Source organism: Larus michahellis, chromosome 2, assembly GCF_964199755.1.
Source record: "Larus michahellis chromosome 2, bLarMic1.1, whole genome shotgun sequence".
NCBI classification, from domain to species: Eukaryota; Metazoa; Chordata; class Aves; order Charadriiformes; family Laridae; genus Larus; species Larus michahellis.
The window spans coordinates 102,993,931-103,014,246 of NC_133897.1; the positions used below are offsets into that span (position 1 = coordinate 102,993,931).

The window sequence follows — 20,316 nt, forward strand, 5'->3', positions numbered from 1 at the left end:
ATTCACACAAATGACAGGTAGTGAGAAACCTTATAGAAACAGTATTAAATGTCCTTATTAACTACCATGACGCAACACACGTTACCTTCTTTGCTTTTAAAGTTTTTCTCCATAATGTAGAGAAAATACCATCTGTCCAGTCATTTGTAGCAACATCAAGGGTACCAAACATCTGGGAAGCTGTGATTGCCTTTGGGTTCATTCTCATCTCTTTATGAGGAGCACCACAATCTGTCATTGCCTTCATCAAAATATTAATGCATTTTGTCTTTCCTGCACCAGTTGGACCTAGAGTCATCATACCTTGAAACAATACAAACATGGTTTAAAATGAAATGTCAAAATGTCACACCAGCATTTAATGGTTCTTTGCATCAATGATCCTTGTTTTATTTTTATTAAAAGACAATACAAAAAAAGATGTTTCTCGCTCCACTTACTCAATGTTGACTGAAATGGAATTTTAAAATGTTATTAAAAGGCCTCTATAAATGTCTGCTCTATTATGACACGCAAGCCTATGTGGGTCTGTATCTCCCCTCAGGCAGTTCTGTTCCTTCTTCTAATTGGAAAACACAACTGCCTTTTGATGTTCGCGTGCAATGACATTGGCATGACTGCTAGTAACCAAAAACAGTAATTTCTGAATGCATTTAATGAGAATGAGTAGTTCCCAATGATATACAAAATCAAGTGTATCTTTCTGAAGCAAAAACAAAAAAATATGTACCTGCATCCATCCATGCCAAGATTTTAATATATTTTTCTTAAATAAAAAAAACCATTAACAGCAACCACACTTTTAATTTCATCAGTTACACATATATTGTCTAAGGAGAAGAAGCCATGTCTTCAACAATAAATTGAGCCTACGGTTAATCCTTTTTAGTTATATTTTCTAAATAAACTATTCAAGAGGCCCAGAGTCCAAAAGCAGATGGGACATTCAAACTGAGACTTCCAAAGTCATCTAAGGGAGCTAGATAACTCCTATTAACCTTAAAGGAAACTGGACAACATAATCCCTAGTTGGCTTTGAAAACCTCTTCAACAAAGGTATGGAACAAACAATTACAAACACAAGTTACAAACATAATCCCGTATAATGCAGACCGCCTCTATAACTAAAGGGAGCTGAATGTTCCCCAAAACAGTTTGGGCACCCAGACAATCACTTACTCATACCATATGTTACATTTGGGGAGATCTAATCCAAGCCCTTCAATGTTAATGGAATGGCCTTTCTGATGGTTTCAACAGCATTTGAATCAAAAATGTTATGCAAAAGAGATTTCAGGATCCATGCACTAAATCTCCACACATACACGTGTGCATGCGTGTGGGTGGGTGTATGAGCACTCCATTTGAATATACTGCCTCTATTTCAACCAAGAGAAGTCATGTATTTTACACATTTTTCCTCATTACTTGAAATCCCATGGTGACCTCTCCATAAATCCAAGAGTCCATGAATAGGACAAACAGAAGTCAGGAAAACAGAGATCTTTTTTCCTCCATGCAATAACTTGTGTCATAGAAAGGCCCTGGGTGTCCAGGTGTTAGGCCAATTAGAGCTGCACGACCTCTGGGAATAGCAGGGATGTGTGGAGAGAAGAGGCATCTAAGCAGAATACCACAGTGGAACCTGGAGATTTTTGGGCAACAGTGGTCTATGGTGTCTCACAGACCAAACAGCTTGGGGACCAAACAGGTGTCCCTTGCCAAATTCAGGTCCAGCTACGCCTTGGCTTTCCTGACCCCATCCCTACACAACCGGGCAGTGTCCCTATACTCTCCCCAGGATACCTGTCCCTGCTTCCACTGCCTGTGCATTTCCTTCTTGCCCTTTAGTTTGACCAGCAGGTCTCAACTCAGCCTTGCAGGTCTCTTGCCTTCCATTCCTGATTTCTTACACCTGGGGATCGAGAACTCTTGTGCTCTGTGGAAAGCATCCTTAAAGATCTGCCAGCTCTGTTCTGCTCCCTTGCCCCTGAGGGCAGTTTCCCAGGGGGTCCTATTGACTAACTCCTTGAAGAGCTGGAATTTTGCCTTCCTAAAATTCAGGGTCCTGACTTTACTCTTCCCCTGCCCCATATCCATCAGGACTTGAACTCCACCAGTGCATGAACACTGCATTTAACTTGTTCCACAGAAATTCCAATCGCTGAAGGCCACACTCGTATTTCCCATAAAAATGTAAGACAACAAAGATAAAATCTCACTATGTGTGCACTGCACACCAAAAAAAGTCAGAACGGTTTCCTAGCAAAATACCCACATAGGCTTTAAAAATAACATCTGTTTCATTTTAAAATATATTTTTTGTGAAAATAGTCTGCAATCTGTAGCAGATAATATAGAAAACTATTGCTCTTATGCAGTCTCAAAACCTCATCTAGCATGCTAACCATGTCGGACTCGTTGAGTTTCATACAGTTGAATGAGTTTAAGTATCCACGGTGGATGATAAATAAGCCCTGCTTTCTCTGCCTGTTTCTGAATGGCTGACTGTAGTTCAGGATACCCAGCTTTATCCAGAGTAATTCCAGGGAATAGGTCATTAATGAGACTCATAAATAAAGGTTCATCTTCATCCACCTGTCAAGAATAAAGTAGGGGAAAATACATTATTTATTCATTTAAATTATTAATATAGCTGTAAACAATGTTCAAGATTATGCCATTTAAAAGATGGCAGTAGAAAACCTTCTCTTTTCCAAAGCAAATATTATAATTATGAATCAGTTTTATTAAGTGAAATTCATACAATGAAATCACAAGTAGTAATTTCTAAATTAAATACTTAAAGCTTATAAAAATGTTAATATCTTAGTACAATTTTCTTCAATACACACACACACACATTACTTCATTTGTTACATAAACCAGCAAGATTTATTCAAATTGTATTTTCCCTTGGATTTTTTATCATTTTTTTTCCTTCTGTAAATCACTGAAGCACGCCTATAGATTTGAACGCATGTACCAATGTGCTGAATAGGTTAACATCAGAAACAGAGTAATTGGTTCCATCAAAAAACTGGCTCCCTAGGTAAATACACAGAGTCTAGACATGCTATAGCCTTTCAATAATATCAATAAAAAGAAAGATGAATACTTTAAATAGTAAAATTGAAAGAGATTATACTATACAAGCAGGCGTTAGCTGCTTCCAATTACCTCACTCATTGCAATTCTTATGATGTTCTGAAAAGACTCCCAAGAAATTTATAAATTGAAATTTTGGATTAAGAAGGATATTTAATGACATTATTTAAAGTTAATACAAGGTATTATTCCTTTCAATCCTCAGATAGGGCAGAAAGAAGAAAAAACAAGAGGCAATTAGAAGACCAGGTTAGGTCCCCTAGGTTCTGATGGTATTCCCAATGATTTTTCAGCTCAGGCTTCTGATGTGTTTTCGACTCTTGAAAAGACAAATAGTGCTCACACCATAAATATTCTGATTCTCCACTTACTGATAGACCATATTAAAAACTGAAAAATAATGTATCCAGCTGCTGAAGAAAAAGATCTTTTCAAAGTGCATAATAAATACATTTAAAAATGCAAAGTACTCTTCTTGGGAAAGTCACAGTGTTACAGTACCAGTTTGGAGAGGTTCATGTCCCGCAGAACCCTCATCACTACGGTTTTCTCCGGCTCTTTGGGATTAGATCTTTTCACTGCTCCAAGTGTTCTTAAAACAGACAGGATATTTCTAAGCCCGAAGTCATAGTGAACCTTGAAATAATACATAAAAACAACAGGTATCACAAAGATTAAACACTTTAAAATCAACAGAGGGATGAAAACTAAATTAATTGAAGAAATACATATGTTATTGAAGTTTTAAGGATGATTAATTTTACAGCTTTTCATCTTTTCAACTGGATTTCCAGTTCTGTTACTATCATACCCTGAAGATATTTTCCAGTGTTGCACGTCCATACCTGCCAAGTGTCCCTTTTGGTGGTAGACTACCACTTCTACAAGTCATCTGTAATAGAGCTGCATCTTCTATCATTTTCCTAAATTCATAATTCGGCAGATGCACAAACAGCAAACCACGCATATTCAGACTACTCCCTGTTTTCTGCTCGTGCAAGGATTGTTGCTATCTTGATATATGGTACTGGGATTCGTGACTGAAAGGGCCAATATCATAGAATACCAGGTTAGAAGGGACCTCATGGATCATCTGGTCCGATCTTTCTTGGCAAAAGCATGGTCCAGATAAGATGGCCCAGCACCCTGTCCAACTGAATCTTTAAAGTGTCAAATATCGGGGAATTCATCGCTTCCCCGGGGGGGTTATTCCAAGGGCTGATTGCTCTCATTGTGATACATTTTCCTCTTGTGTCCAATTGGAATCTCCTCAGGACTAACTTGTACCCATTACCCCTCCTCTTTTCCATGGGACTCCTTGTAACAAGGCAGTCTCCATCTTCTTTGTAGCCACCCTTTAAATACTTGAATATGGTGATAAGGTCTCCCCTAAGACTTCTTTTCCCAAGGCTGAACAAACCCAGTTCTCTCAGCCTTTCCTCATATGGCAGGCTTCCCAGTCCCTCGATCATCTTTGTGGCCCTTCTCTGGACCCTCTCCAGCCTGTCCACATCTTTTTTTGTATAGCGGGGACCAAAACAGAACACAGCATTCCAGGTGTGGCCTGATAAGTGCTGAGTAGAGTGGGATAATGACTTTGTCTCAGCTGGCGATGCCCTTGTTGATGGAACTAGCATCCTGTTGGCTGATATAAGGAAACATACTGAAATCATTCAGATACAATTTGTTATATGTAAGCCTATCCTATCTTGCACTTAATGACGTTCTGCTCTGTGGATGGCTTCAAAACAACTTGGTTCAGAACAGAAGGCTTTATTTCCAAAAGGCACATGCATCTTAGAGGTGATTCTAACCAGCTTTGGACTTAGGCAGGTAATAGCCAGCATATCTTCCCTTTCATTACGAGTGCAGCTGCATATGTGCAAAGCCATACAGACATACTCAATTAATTTTAGCACTTGTGCCTGAACATACAATTCTGTCTTAGTTAACAAAGATTTGAAAATATAGGCAAATGTTCTGTCATCTCTTCAATCTTTTATGCAAATCCTAGAAGGAAAGCTATCAGGGTAAAGGTTTTAAATTATAAAGTCTCCACTGCTGCCGACTGCTTGGAAAACTAAGTGATAAAGACAGACATGGAAGGAAGTAGTAAAGATATTGTTACATTTGGAGAATATATGCTCCCTCTGGTAGATCAGAAATATTTTTGAGACTAAGTGCAGAGACTCTTTTTTACACTATCTGTTGCGCATTGATTGACTTGGCCAGCTTCCAAACACCCACCCAGCCCTTCTCTCATTCCCTCTGCTCAACAGGATAGAGGGTGAAAAGATTAACAGAAAGCTCATCAGTCAATATAAAGACAGGGAGTTCACTTACCAGCTACCATCACAGGCAAAAAAGACTTGACTTAGGGAGAATTAATTTAATATAATTGGATGGTGAGAAACAAAGACAAAATTAAAAAAAATACCTTGCCCCTAGTCCCCACCTCTATTTCCCAGGCTGACAAATTGGAACAATACATTGAGTACAACCCAGAATTTTCAGCAAGGAATAACTTATTGATTAGGTTTGCAGATGTTACCAAGCTAGACCACAACTAGAGTTCAAAATTACCAAGAGAAATTCAATAAATGATCTATGTATGATGTAATTAAATACAGACAAGTACAAAATACTACACAGATAGAAATAACCAACTGCATAAATAAAGACAAGTAACAACTCTTCTTCATTCAGTTGAGAAACAAGTCAGGTGTAGAAATTTCACAGAAAAACATCTGAGATTGGACTGAAGCCACAAACTCCCCAATGACATATTATAATTATAGTGGGCAATAAAAATAAAAATGTCCTTTTTAAGACAGTTAAAGACATTTCCTTTACAGTTGGCACTTCTGTACTGTGCCCAAAAGTTGGATTCCACACTTGAAGATGAACCCTAATGAAAAGAATTGAGAAAAGAAGTTAAAGTTATCAGCTGACTAGAAAACATGCTATATCAGGAAGAAGTAAACCAAAATCTACTGTAGACGTAGGAAGAACAAATATGTAGGATTAGTTATGATAAAGGTCTTTGACACACAAAAAATATCTGCAAAGAGGAAGACAGAAGGAATAGAAAGGAAAAGAAGTAATGCATTTAACTACAGCAAGGGAGATTCAAGTTAACTTTTAGAGAAAACTTTGTGACCATAAGGAAAATGAAACTTTGGAACAGGTTGCCTGGGAAACTGCAGGCTACCTGTCACAGGAAAATGTTCAAGAGGGTCACAAACATTTGTAGCAAATTATTTAGCTAAGAATTATTTTTCCTCCAGGAAGGTAAATGGAAGACCCCTCAAGGCCCCATCCAGCCTCATTTTCTGTTATTCAATCAGGTGCCAAGTTGTTAACAGTTGAAAACATCGGATACAAATATTCAGCCAGGTATTGCCAGGAAATCTCATTTGCAGATGGAAACATTACGACAAAAATATTAACAACTTCACGTGAAGTTTGGAGGGCAGATTATAGGTTGATGACAAAGTCTGATATCGTTTAGTAAATGATATGTCCTAGTGAAATATCCGGAATCATGACAAGGGCTGATATATTTCTTTTTCTCTATGCTAGATGACCATCATTGACATACTGGAATGAGTCCAGCAAAGGACAACCAAGTGAGACAAAAAGAGACAACGGTCAAAATTTGCAACAGGGGAAATTGCTACAGTTTGCGTAAGGAAAAGATTCTTCACAATGAGAGTGGTCAAACACAGAAAAGGTGTCCAGAGAAACTGAATCTTTGGCCATATCTCCATCCTCAGAGATATTCAAAACTCAACAAGTGCCTTTGCAACCTGCTCTATATTGACCCCCGGAGGTCTCTTACAACTTAGATGAGTCTATGATTCTACAGAAGTGACGACTTCGTTAAATTTGAAGAAATACTGTCACATCTATTAGAAAATTTAAAACAAACTAAAATTACTTTTAAAGATGGGTTTTCTGGTGCATTTCAACTGACCTACATGATGGGTGGTTCAAAGCAACCACCATTTATTTTCCTTAATCAGTCTGCTAATTTTACAACAGCTTTGTCTTTCAGGAATGGTACAGAACAGATAGAATTTACTGGCAAATACGGATTGTGAGCTATTTCTTTGCTACATCTTTTAACAGCAGGCAAAAGATTGCACTTGGGCAAAATGGACTGCAGTAGTATAGCTGATGCTCTTGTAAGAAAGAATTAAAAATCTGCAAATAAAAATCTCAACACTAGAAGCATAATTTGTTGTTGTGGGGAAAAGAAAAAAAGGGGTATCAGTGATTTTCTCCATATGAAAGCACCTTAGACAGATGATGCTCAAAATGGGATTATGGCCTCATTTGCTTTCAAGTTTTGTTAGGTTTTTCTTTTCAGTTTCTATGGTTTTTCCTAATCTCAGTGAGGCTCTGTGGAAGGAGGCAGTGGGGAACTTTGGCTAGAAGTTCTATAACAAAGGCAAATAATTCAGCTTTGGGGACTCTGTCAGAATAACTGTTTCACAGGCCTGTGGACACCTTGGGCTTTCTACATATGCTAAGGACTATTCTTTTACTTTTGTATGTTTTTCTTTACTGAGGAGACAATAGTCACTCGGGGTGCCTTTGGCTATTTGTAAGGCTGAGTTCCTCTTTCTACAGTTCCTCTAATTCTGCATTTGTATATGTAAAATGTCTGGAGGATTTCATGTGTTCCTTCTGCAAATTCCTTTTAGATTTTGTGGGAGGTAAGTTCAATTGGTGAATGCTTCTTTGCTGGTATTTTCTTCTGTTGATGTATATTGCAATTGCTGAAAACAGGCAACATTCTGCCATTTCCTATCACGTTGATTCTTTATGTGACTCGGGTCTTTCCAGTCAACTGCCCATATACCCAGCAGTACTTACTTTGAATTTAAAATTTACCATTAAGAATTTAAATACAGAACAAACTTCACAAGGAACTTTAGCAAGCCTTTTGAAATACCCCATTATTACTACAATGGTGGGGGAGGGAGATAACAACTCACATTCAAGTGAGGAAGTGGTGGACCCAATTGAAAAGCAAAAGAGGTGGACAAGAGAGACCTCAAGAATGACAAGACAGTGTGGAAAGTGGCCCATCTCAAGTGTAGCCTGCAGATAAGAAAGGGCCAAGAGGATAGCATCATGGCAGAAGCTCTCACATTTTTCTTGGGTAACCAGCACAAGTAGGTGCCAATTTGAAGTGCCTGTTCACAAATTCATACAGCATGGGAACAAAACAGGGAAAAAAAAGAACTCTGCCTGCAGTTACAGGGGTACAGTCTAGCTGGGATGACAGAAATGTGGTAGGATAGCTTACTAGGCTGGAGTCCTGCAATGGATGGATACAGGCTTCTTAGGAAGGACAAGCAGGAGGGCCGTTTGGGGAGTTGCCTTTGAAAGTGAGAGAGTGGCCACGCTTTGCCTTAGGATGGCTGATGAGCCAGTTGAGAGCATTTGGGTTAGGATTAGAGGGCCAATCAACATTGTGGCAGATGTCTGTTGCAAACTTCCTGATGAAACTTTCTTCCAACAACTGGAATTAGCCTCATCTTTGCAAGCCCTGGTCCTCACTGGGTTCTTCATACAGCCCACTATCTGCTGGAAGGGCAACACAGCGGGGCAGAGGCATTCCAAGAGATTTCAACACTCTCTCCAATAACATCCTCACAGACAAAATGGGGACTAGACAGGGTGGTAAGGCATTTCAACAGCTTGACCAGAAAGGCTGTGGAGATACCCTTGGAGATACTCAAAACTCACCTAGACAAAGTCCTGAGCCACCTGCTCTATTTGACCCAACTATGAACACAGGTATAAGACTTGTTGACCTCCAGAGGTCCCTTCCAAATTCAGTTCTCTGATTTTTCAATTGTATATAATGGATTTATACAAGAGCAGGACTGTCCAAAAGGCTGCTGACTGGCACAGGCAGGACAAACTAGCATACTACCACAGGTTTGCAGAAAGCTATGCTTCCTGGCTCATATTACAGAGTACAGAATCATAATCCATGATGTTGGATTACCACTAGGAGCAAAGATCAGCATAGCAGGCTTCTCTGATGGATACTGTAGAAATGTTAGAGTCCTCAAGAAATTATAAATACACGTGACATCGTGGTTTGTATAGTAAGAACTACGGGATTTAAGTTATAAGTGAGATTTAAGCATAAAATTCAAATATATAATTGTGATGTAGCTGGGTGTGAGGGCTGTGCCCATGTGCACACCCAGAGCTCTTGGTCATTAACTTCCATTCATTAATACCAAGGAACTCCCTTGCTAGCATCAGCACGGATGAGACAAAGGACTGACCTGAGACAAGGTGATTGAGCTACATGCCTTCACAACAAAGCATTTGACTAATTGGTACAAGAGTTCTCCAGATGAGAATTTCAGACAGTTACACAGAGTTCTCCAGGCAGTTCCTACAATCCCTAGACCAACTGATACGCACTACTTACATGCTTCAATATGTTGATTAACATGCTGAGTGGAGACTCTGGCTGTCTTGAAGACTTCAGGGCAGTTTCTGCTGCAGAAATGACCAAACTACACATAGAAAGTCTTTGTGCAGCAGCAATGGTCATGTGCAAAACATTGGACACCGTTAAAATAGCTAAAATAAGTTTTCCACACAGCTAAGTTTTGTGGGGGGGCGTGTGTTGTTTTTAAGTACTCTGTCCAGGAATGAAACAGTTCCAACAAATGTGACAACGTGAAACAAGCAAAGCACTTTTGCAGAGGGAGATGGCCAAATTTCTGATGCCTGCTTAAATGTCTCTTCCACCGTGAGGGAAAGAATCATGTCCAGGACAAAAATGACCACAGAAACTGAGGCAATGAGAAAATGTAATCTTACTGAGGCCAAGCCTGAGGAAAAAAAGAGAGATCTATATTCAGTACTCTGGAGGCAAGTTATGTTGGTAACTGCTGAAACTGTGCATGCACAAATTTTCCCAAACAATGTCCACAAATTCCACTTAAGGGAGAGCTCTTGGAAACTGATCCTCTGACAAATGCAGCCTGTAAGCCTGGTAACTATAAAACACAGGCAGACGACAGAATTGAGAGAGTAGGTTGGACATCAACAAATGGACTAACGCTAGTGATGCTAGATCAATACAGCATGATTCAGATTGCCTAAAAACTAATTTGAAGGCTAATGGAGACACCCTGGGCAATATTACAGGGAAGCCAATAGCAAATATGACCCTTCAGAAGCCAGTCTACAACATAAAGCTGGTGAGTAAAACTCTCCCAGGAGAAGAAACCTGAGAGAAATTAAAATTGGAATCCAGTTTGGTTATATATATTGAGAGGGAAATTACAGACGTATGGAGGAAGGAAGAGAAAATCCAAATCTGTACATTTTTGTTTTAACTCTGAAATAATGAGGGCAATATGACACACCATTATCTCGTTCTGGTGTAGTCCAAGATTTCTATATCAGAGTTAACAGTCACTATTAAATATGTGGTATAGAACTGAAATAATATTATGGAGAATGTAGTCAATATGCCTAAGTTCATTAGAATCCAACCAAAGCAGGCATTTGAACTGCAACTTAGCTACCATTCCTATGATTTCTCTTTGAGACCCTCTAGTGGACAGCCAGCACAGGGCATTCAAAAGGCAACAACTAGTTCTGTTCTTAAAAGCAGCTTTATCCTTTATTTCTAATTAAATACCCCATACCGTACCCCCAGAATAGCATTCTTCTGGTAGCACTCAGCAAGACAGTGCCTTCTAGGCACTCTTCAGTTATTTAGAATTCTTACACTGCCTCTCCAATAGTTCTAGGCTTCATAAGTGAGGAGACTGAAAAATGTGTCCTCTACAAAGATCAGCAGAGCAATATACCATTCCTCATAACTTCTCCATTAACTGCACTCTGTTAAAAAATAACAAATCAAATTTCCTTTACTATGCAAATGAGTTTGAAAAATAAAAACAAATTGATGATTTCAGACTCTGTTTCTAGAACTTGAAACTGAAAACCCTAAAAAATGAATAGGTTCATGAGTGTCAAACTAATTATGTATTCTATGAAAGTATGTTCTCTTCATTCCTTTCCAGCGACAGCTTAAGGTTGGACAAATATTTATTTTACCTGTTTAGATAACTGCTCTTCACAGAGTTTGTAGAGTGTATAAAATTTTCGACTAAGGACTTGGTTGTCTCGGAAACCAGCACTTGCCAGCTTGACACGCATAATAATGCTACGGTCAGGCACCATCATAGCAACTGTGCGAAACTGAATCTTCAGATTTTCTGGAAGTTCCTGTCGTCCTGCATAGCCGGGGTTCTGAAAAATGGAAAATATAGAATAAAATATTACATAATGAAAGCACAATAAAACAGTTTATCTTCTCTGATAAAAGGAGCACATGCCAGATTACAGAGGGTAACTTGAGCACATCACAAATTACACGTCACTACGCAGTTGTCTAAATAATGCAGTTCATGAAGTATGTGGTATCACACGTGTTATTTGGAGATGCCCAAGACACACATAAACAGACAACCACTTACAGATCTTGTTGGAGCTGGTTTAAATGCTTAGTTCCTCAGGGTTTTGATAGTGTTCCAGAGCTGGAGGTTAATGCCCCTTGTGAGCATTCCCAGACCATTTCAGTGCAAAGTCAGTCAAGTGGTGCAAGCCATTACTGAATATAATTTAAACTAACGGATCTGACCTTTCACTGAAGATGTCTAAGGCATCCATGTGACTACTGCATGGCTCATTTGAGAGAACAGTAGTCGCTGGCTATGCAGTGATAACTTCGTAAACTCTTCTAGCTGTTTCCAAACGCCTTCCCACTGGCCTTTGTATGCCACTGATTTGTCCTCTTTTTCAAATTAAAGTGATAACATTACCACCTTTTCAAAGGTAGGAAACCTTAAAATAAAGACAAATGCTTCCATTTTGACTTATGGGTATGTAGCCTACAGCTAAGGAGGGGGAGAAACAGCGAGACTTTTAGGGTAGTCTTAATGCTTTCCTGCTTCTTCGCCTCCTGCACTGCTAGAAGCAGTCCACAGGCCCCAAAGATAAATCTTCAGGAGGCCGGTGAACCAGAGTGAGAGTGGTTTCTTTCATGCTGTCATATAGAAGGACTATGGTCAAAAGTTCTTCACAGATGATGAAGTACTGACCAGACCAACTGCAGTAGACCTTGCAGTGGTCAATTACTTCTGTTTTATTTTGACAGACGTTGACCAAAAGTATAAGAGGTTTGGGTTTAGTCTCAATCTGTCAAATATTCAACTAAAAAAGCCCTTAAAATACGTAGTTAATGATAATTGCATACCTCAAGTCCTAAGTTCCAGCTAAACATATGGGCAAGAGAATATATTGTCATTATTATTTGATCAAATTATTGCTCAAATTGTATTCACTATTTTCTAACAGACAGTTCCAAGTATTTCAAGAGGGAAACTTCAATGGGAAAATAATTAGGAAAGCTTTTTCACAATGATGCCATTTACACATATTCATATACATACCATAGTCAGAAATATACCAAATTCTCTGTCCATGTCAACAACATCACCGTCAGTGAAAGTGAACTGAGGTTTCTTATTTTTCTTACACTGAAGTACAATATATATCTGCTGAGCAGCTACTGATAAAACTGGGAGTTCAATGCGGTTAAATTCATCAAAGCAACCCCATGCACCTGACTGGGCTAAACCTAAAAAAGAAAAAAGAAAAATATTTTGTTAAAATATCAGATCAAACAAGAATAATTTATATATAAAATACAGCATGTTCTACACAATTTAATGTAACACGAGAAGAACAGAGAGTATGAACACAGAGTAAAATGAGGAAAATTCAAAATAAATCAAGCTGTGCATTAATGACACAGAAAAAGAATCACCCTGTGGAAGAACGATACACAAACTTCTTTACAAAGAATCCTACACCTTTACAGCAACCATGAGGCAGAAAGTGTTAAATAATACTGTGTACAGCACCTAGTACCACAAACATGCACATAGCATGGAAACTCATCTATACAGGGGTTGAAATTGTCAAAGATGAGCTTGAGACACCCCTACCTAAATGAAAAGCACAGAATCAAATTCAGAAATCACTACATATGTGACACAAGCATTGTAGCATTTTCTAACAATTAATTCACAGGTCAAAAGTTGTTGGAGAATGACATCTGTCTGTTCAAGAGAGAGGAATCTGATGTCACACTTACAACGGTTCTTTGGAATAGGCCATGGAGTTCTAGACAGACGTTAGTATCCACTAACATCATGAAATTAATGTCTTTTGGGAGAGTCAAGTACTCCTCCTTCTGTATCATGTTAGCAGGATTGAAATAGGAGAGTCTACAGTGGTAGCTTTCCAGAGCAGTAGTGGGAAAGCTACTTAATCCCCTGCTATTCCATGTCCATTTCACAAGAGACAAAGGCTAGTGAGTCTATGCAGGAACTTCATAGATGCCACCTCCTTCCTTCCCAAAGCTCACTCTGGACTAGTATTTCCTATTGCCTGGGTCCAGCAAGGACCTGAATCAGTACCTTAACTAGTCCTACAAACAAATGTTCAGAGGAGTTTAATTCATTCCACTGGCTTAAGCTACTTGAAGACAGTGCTAAATGCAGAAATAAAGCACGTGTCCAAGGCATTTGTATGTTTGCAGTGTTGAACAACTATGGCCGCAGCTCCCCCAAATTCCCATACTTTATACAGCAATGCCTATAGCACTAGTAAAATAAATCAAGGGGAGGTTTATGTATAATGATAATTCCTTAAGACACTTAAGATAATGGAAGAGAAAGTACTCAAAAATCAATAATAATAGTATTAATACATACTTTTTTTCACTTTGTTTTGTTTTCTCTTCCCTTGTCTTTGCTCTGGCCTGTTCTGCTTATATTATCCTTCTTCCCTTCCCCCCACTGTTCCTTGTCTGATCTTCTCTTGCTCTTTAAGATGTTCTCTAGGAACTCTCATCTTACTCCAAATCCCCCCAAGACCCCTTTTATGATTCTTCTCTGCTCCTCCTCTACTCTATCCCATCTTCTACTGTGATCAGCCTTCATAGACAATCAATACTTGTCAGTGTTTACAGATAGCAAAAAAAAAAGAAAAAAATATGAAAATAATTTGTACGTTCACTTTTCACTTTTTTTCATGTCCGTTAACCACTTCTTTTAATATCGTTGCATTGATTGGTCTTTTTTTACCCACATAATTTTAGAAGAACTCTTAAACAAAATTAGTAGAGTCACACCAGATCAAAATCAATGGTAGTACAGCCAAAATTGTCTCCTTAAGATTCGATTCAGCCAGGGCAATACTGCAGATCTCCCATGAAATTCGGTTCAATTTCATATGTAGAGTAATCTTTTTCCTAAACTGCTTCTAACTAATTTCTGTGATATTATAAGGAAAAACATGCTCCAAAAGAAAGGAATTTGAAGAGAGTAAAATGTCACACGGACTTAATTACAAAATTTAAAACCAAACGGAACACATACAAATACCACAATGCCATAATGAAGCAAAGGTAAAGTAATTCTATAGATAGGTACCAAATTTAAAACATGAAAGACTCAATCCTACTGTCTTTAAAAACAAATGAAGAATGTTCCTTGACTTCACTGGTATGGCAGCAAGTCCTTTAACTTACGTTCTCCCTCTTGTATGCAGAATATCAGAGCCCTGGATGCACCAACAGGCCTTAATTGCCCTGACCAGCCTTACCCGTGGCTTCTACCCATACCCTCTGTCCTCCAGTCCAGGAGCTCCATTTCAGCTCAGGCAGGTCTGAGTCTTCAGTCTTTACCTGAGCTATGCTGTACACGGGGCTGGGCACAGCCCTATCCCCTGTAATCCTGACTTGCTGACTGAACTTTGTGGAGGACCCCAGAACTATCCACAGTCTTACCTCCAGCCCTGCCTCCTACTGTTTCTGACTGAACTTCCTAGATGTACCCTGGACCCAGCTTGTTATTTCACCTTGTCTGATGGTCCCTAGATAACCGATGGAACAAGCTGTCACCAACCTGCCCTGCTCAGGCACTGTGGAACTGTGCCCTGGTCAATGAAGTCCCTGCCCCTGCCTCTGTGGTGGTCACCCTTGGCACCTGGCTTGTCTTCCCTGGTGGAGCTCTTTCATTCTTACTGCTCCCTGATGAAAACTTCTTGCAGAGGTTTTTCAAATGTATTTGGCCCCTTTTGTTATATGTGTTATCTGGCTACTAGGATCCATTAAAAAAAAAAAAAGTGTTTTTTCTACTTTGTTTATTAAACATCAATATCTACTCTTTGGGATGCAACAAGGAAAAGCCTTAAAGCTGTATATTCTTTAACAAAGAGACTTTGTGCACAGAACAATAGAATGGTTAGAGTTGGAAGGGACCTTAAAGATCACCTAGTCCCAACACCCCTGACATAGGTGAGGACACCTTCCACGCCTGTCCTCATAGCAGAGGTGCTCCAGCCCTCTGGTCATCCTTGTGGCCCTCCCCTGGACCCGCTCCAACAGGTCCATGTCTTTCCTGTGCTGAGGGCTCCAAAGCTGCACATAGTACTCCAGGTGGGGTCTCACCAGAGAGGAGTAAAGGGGCAGAATCACCTCTGTTAACCTGCTGGCCACGCTTCTTTCTATGGAGCCCAGGACACAGTTGGCTTTCTGGGCTGTGAGCACACATTTCCGGCTCATATTGAGCTTCTCATCAACCAACACCCCCAAGACCTCCTCCTCAGGGCAGCTCACAAGCCATTCTCTGCCCAGCCTGTATTTGTGCTTGGGATTGCTCCAACCCACATGCAGGACTTTGCACTTGGCCTTGTTGAACTTCATGAGGTTCACATGAGCCCACCTCTCACGCCTGTCCAGATCTCTCTGGATGGCATCCCTTCACTCCAGTGTGTCAACCGCGCCACTCAGCTTGGTGTCATCGGCAAACTTGCTGAGGGTGCACTCAATCCCACTGTCCATGTCAACAACAAAGACGTTAAACAGCACTGGTCCCAGTACCAACCCCTGAGGAACACCACTCATCACTGCTCGCCACTTGGATCTGGTCTTCTCCTACAGTGGGTGGTTCATTCTCCCGGTTCCTGCCTTTGCACCCACACCTGCACTTGGGTGGTGTGGCTAGAGTCCTTGATGGTGAAGACTGAGGCAAAAAACTCATTGAGTAGTTCTATATAATATGGTCTCTTACACTTACTATCTGTATATTAAAGGGTTTTGAAATTACTTTCTCTGTAGAGTGGTGAGGTGAGGTTCTAACCAAACAATTTTTTCTTGGGAAAGGAACAAAAAAAATCACTTGTTCTGTAATGCCACCTGCTGCATGGAGTTAGGAAACTTGACTCTCAGGCAAGGCCAATACCCCACAGCTTTGAATAAATTCGGTCTTGCAAAATTATTTCATTCTGGTGGTGTTTAAAAAGGAAAATGAAAGAAAATATACACACACACATAAGCAAAGGCACAGCAAGCAAACTGTCAGCTGCATAGCAGCTTAGAGACAATGTAATTTTATTGTGCACTGCCATACTGTGCATTACTTTCTGTCACCACACAGAACACAGTATGGTAATCAAATACAAAAATGGATTAAAAACAGAAAATAAAGGACAGGACTACAGAGAATCTTTAACTACATCTAAGAAATGTGACATCTCCCGATCAGTACATACATCCTACAAACCTGGTCCTCACATGATGTAAGAATCACACAGCACAGCCACTCCTGCCTCAGAAAGACTTCAAAATGCATCTCTGCAATGCAGTGCCGTGTCCTTTTCCATGTCAGTGAGCCTATGAGCGACACACAGCTGGGTGGCCTGATCCTTGAACGCTACATTGTGGTCACAGTCCCCAGTGGAGGTACAGGGGATCCACACAGAAAGAAAGTATGTTGCAGGCTACTGTGACAACCCGTGTTCTCCTAGGTGATCCAACAGGCCAGGTGATAAAACCCTATGTGCTGTTCCGCACTGGGAGGTCTGGCTAAAAATAGTGTCACAGTGCAGTAATTATGACAAAGCAGCTATAAACTCTCTTTTGTATTCAAATGACACATATCTTAAGTAATAAACACAGTATTTACCTCAGGTGAGGACTACAGCAACACAATATATTCAGTACAGAAATCATCAGCTTCTACGAAAGTTTAACCCACATCCCAGCATAATTTAACGGGATACTATGAAACCTGTCTTCTGCTCTCACTGCTCATACAAGCATCAAGCCAGTTTCAGCTTTCTCCAAGACAGTGAATGCGTGCATTCACCTAAAAAGACCAAAGGTAAAGCTAAAGCTAGAAGACTACTAAAAGACTGTCTAATGCTTTAAATGAAGACTGTGATCAAACTTTCCATTCTTGTAGCATTAGCAGAACTTCTAGCTAGAAGAGTGGTCTCTTCAGGGGACCAGTTCAGGACTGGGGATTAGACACAAGAGCTAATAATGACGGTCACTAGTTCTACTGTCTGCTGCTTCCATATTCACTGCACCACCTCAGATTCCTGGTATGGAAATGATAGGGCTGCTCTAGCAGGGAGCACTTTATCCTCTCTTTTTGTAGCAGTGTCTCCTTGACTGTTTTCTCCAGCTATCCTGCTTGCTCCAGGCTGGCCCCTTACTGCAGCTCCAACTAGGAAAATCCCCAGTGGGAGCGAAGGCAACAGACATGAGCATGCCTCGGGGTGAGGGGTTTGGGGAGAGAGAGGGCAGCTAAGAGGCAGCAGTGCCTTTCCAAAGCTCAGTGTATCTCTTCGCTCAGGTCTCAGAGGAATAGGGGAGGGAGGCTGGCTGAGGCAAAGAAAGCAAGAATGGAAATGTTTGTTTCTTATCTATTTTCATGTTCTTACAAATAGAGCGAACGTGTTTGAAGTGTGCGGAAGTGTGGCTGGAGAGCTGCCTGGCAGAAAAGGGCCTGGGGGTTCTAATTGACAAGCGGCTGAACACGAGCCAGCAGCGTGCCCAGGTGGCCAAGAAAGCCAATGCCATCCTGGCTTGTATTAGAAATAGTGTGACCAGCAGAAGTAGGGAGGTGATTGTCCCCCTGTACTCAGCACTGGTGAGGCCACACCTTGAATATCGTGTCCAGTTCTGGGCACCTCAATATGAGAGAGATATCGAGGTGCTGGAGCGAGTGCAGAGGAGGGCAACGAAGCTGGTGAAGGGCCTGGAGAATAGATCTTATGAGGAGCAACTGAAGGAGCTGGGACTGTTTAGTCTGAGGAAGAGGATGCTGAGGGGAGACCTTAATCACTCTCTACAACTACTTGAAAGGCCATTGTAGAGAGGTTGGTTCTGGTTTCTTCTCACAGGTAATTAGTGATAGAACAAGAGGGAATGGCTTCAAGCTGCAACAGAGTAGGTTTAGGCTGGACATTAGCAAAAAATTCTTCACAGAAAGAGTGGTCAGACACTGTCCCAGGGAGATGGTGGAATCACCATCCCTGAATGTGTTTAAGACTCATTTAGATGTGGTGCTAGGGAATATTGTGTAGGGGAGAACTTTCTAGAATGGGGTTGATGGTTGGACTCGATGATCCCAAGGGTCTTTTCCAACCTAAATGATTCTATGATTCTATGATGAGAGGGAAGCAGGGCATTCTGCAGAATGCACAGGGAACTACAAAGCTTCTGAGTCAGAATTAGAAAAACTTGTCAAACTGGTTAAATCATTTTTTCCTCTTCTTTCTCTGCTCTACTTCTTCCCATTTCCCTCTTTTTGATATGGCCATTAAAGAAAGTTAACAAGTTAATGAATGAGGCCTAAAAATATCTGTAAAAGTACAAAAGGATTAGGACGAAGAACAGTAGTCGAGTGAAGTCAGTACAAGTACTGCTTTTAACTCAGTTCTTCCCAAATACATACATGTACCCAAATACATACATGTCCCAAATACATGTCTTCCTGATACAACTCAGCCACAAACAAACCCAGTAAGACCACAGAAGAAATGAGTGAAATATGGACAAGGTTTTCACAATTAAATACAAAACCACTTTAATCCAAACCTGGTATACCTTTCAGGCTTTCTATCTCTATTACAAAGCTTAATAGGATACTCTTAAACTCTTAAATAAGAAGCCAAAGACAAAAGTCACTTCTATTAAAATCTTGGCCAGCTTTGTTGTCTTCTTACTTAAAGCTAGAAATTATCTCCAAGTTATATTTTAACCTTCAGGAGATATCACAACAGTGAAAATTATATTTATGATACCTTCTGTTAGATTTAAGAGCCCACCACTCACAGAAAATGGTGGTGTTCTGTTGTCTGCCACTCCATATAACCAATACTGGTTATATACTAGAAAACAGACATAATGGAGTCCACAGATATCAAATCACCCGATCACTGTTTGCAAAACTGACTTCAAAGCCCTGCTTATCATGAAAAGCTACCAGAGTTTGACCACTACCTCATTTTCCCGGTTTCAAATAAGTTCTGGAGTTCGAAATAAAATACTGCACCACTTTGCATATTTCCCTGCCTTGCACAACATCAGTGAGCTTTGTATTTGTTTGTCTTGCTTAATACAAAAGTGGCAAACAAGAGCTAAACATCCTCCCCCTTGGGAGGGGTGGGATAGAGGCATAAAGAAAATCAGTAGAAATTATTAAAAGGGAAAAGGAAAAGAAGACATAGATAGGAAACACCCTCCAAGAATATAAAAAAAGACTGGAAAGCATGCGAGAAGAAGAAACAAGTTAAAAACAAGGAGAATCAATCAAACACCAGGAAAAGTGGTTGAGCATCTGGAAATAAGAGGAAACAAAGAAGAAAATACTAATTATTGCTAACTCACTAATGAAGAGAAAAAAACTTATGACTCTCAAATGAAAATAGGAGATTATTTCTCACCTTTATAGATACGGCCAAGTCCTCTGTAGTCCATTTGGTCTGAACAATTGAAAACAACAACATACTTTCCCAGGCATTTGCCCATGTCTTTAGTTGTCTCAGTTTTCCCCGTCCCTGCAGGTCCTGCTGGTGCACCACCCATACTCATGCCCAGGGCCTGTGCTAGAGTGATGTAACACCTAGAGATAGAACAAAGAGTTCTATTAATCTTTTTCTACTATTAATTACTTGAAATCCATTAATGTAACAACAGCAGTTGTATTATACAGAGCTGGGGCAGAGGACAGAAATGGGTGTGCTTCCATGTGGTAGGTCCTCACTCATCCCCAACTATGAAGCTGAGTT

At 40.1% G+C, this 20,316-nt stretch overlaps 1 protein-coding gene across 1 annotated transcript in view; it reads right to left on the minus strand.

Annotated features, from left to right (window-relative positions):
- LOC141739348 (dynein axonemal heavy chain 5-like) overlaps positions 1-20,316 on the minus strand; it is a 170,551-nt gene that overhangs the window by 86,691 nt on the left and 63,544 nt on the right. The window contains exons 42-47 of the mRNA XM_074576432.1: positions 19,972-20,150; positions 12,618-12,805; positions 11,221-11,415; positions 3,610-3,744; positions 2,409-2,598; positions 86-303 (exon numbers count right to left, since the gene is read on the minus strand). Of these exons, the coding sequence (XP_074432533.1) occupies positions 86-303; positions 2,409-2,598; positions 3,610-3,744; positions 11,221-11,415; positions 12,618-12,805; positions 19,972-20,150 (1,105 nt within the window). The remainder of the gene's footprint in view (positions 1-85; positions 304-2,408; positions 2,599-3,609; positions 3,745-11,220; positions 11,416-12,617; positions 12,806-19,971; positions 20,151-20,316) is intronic.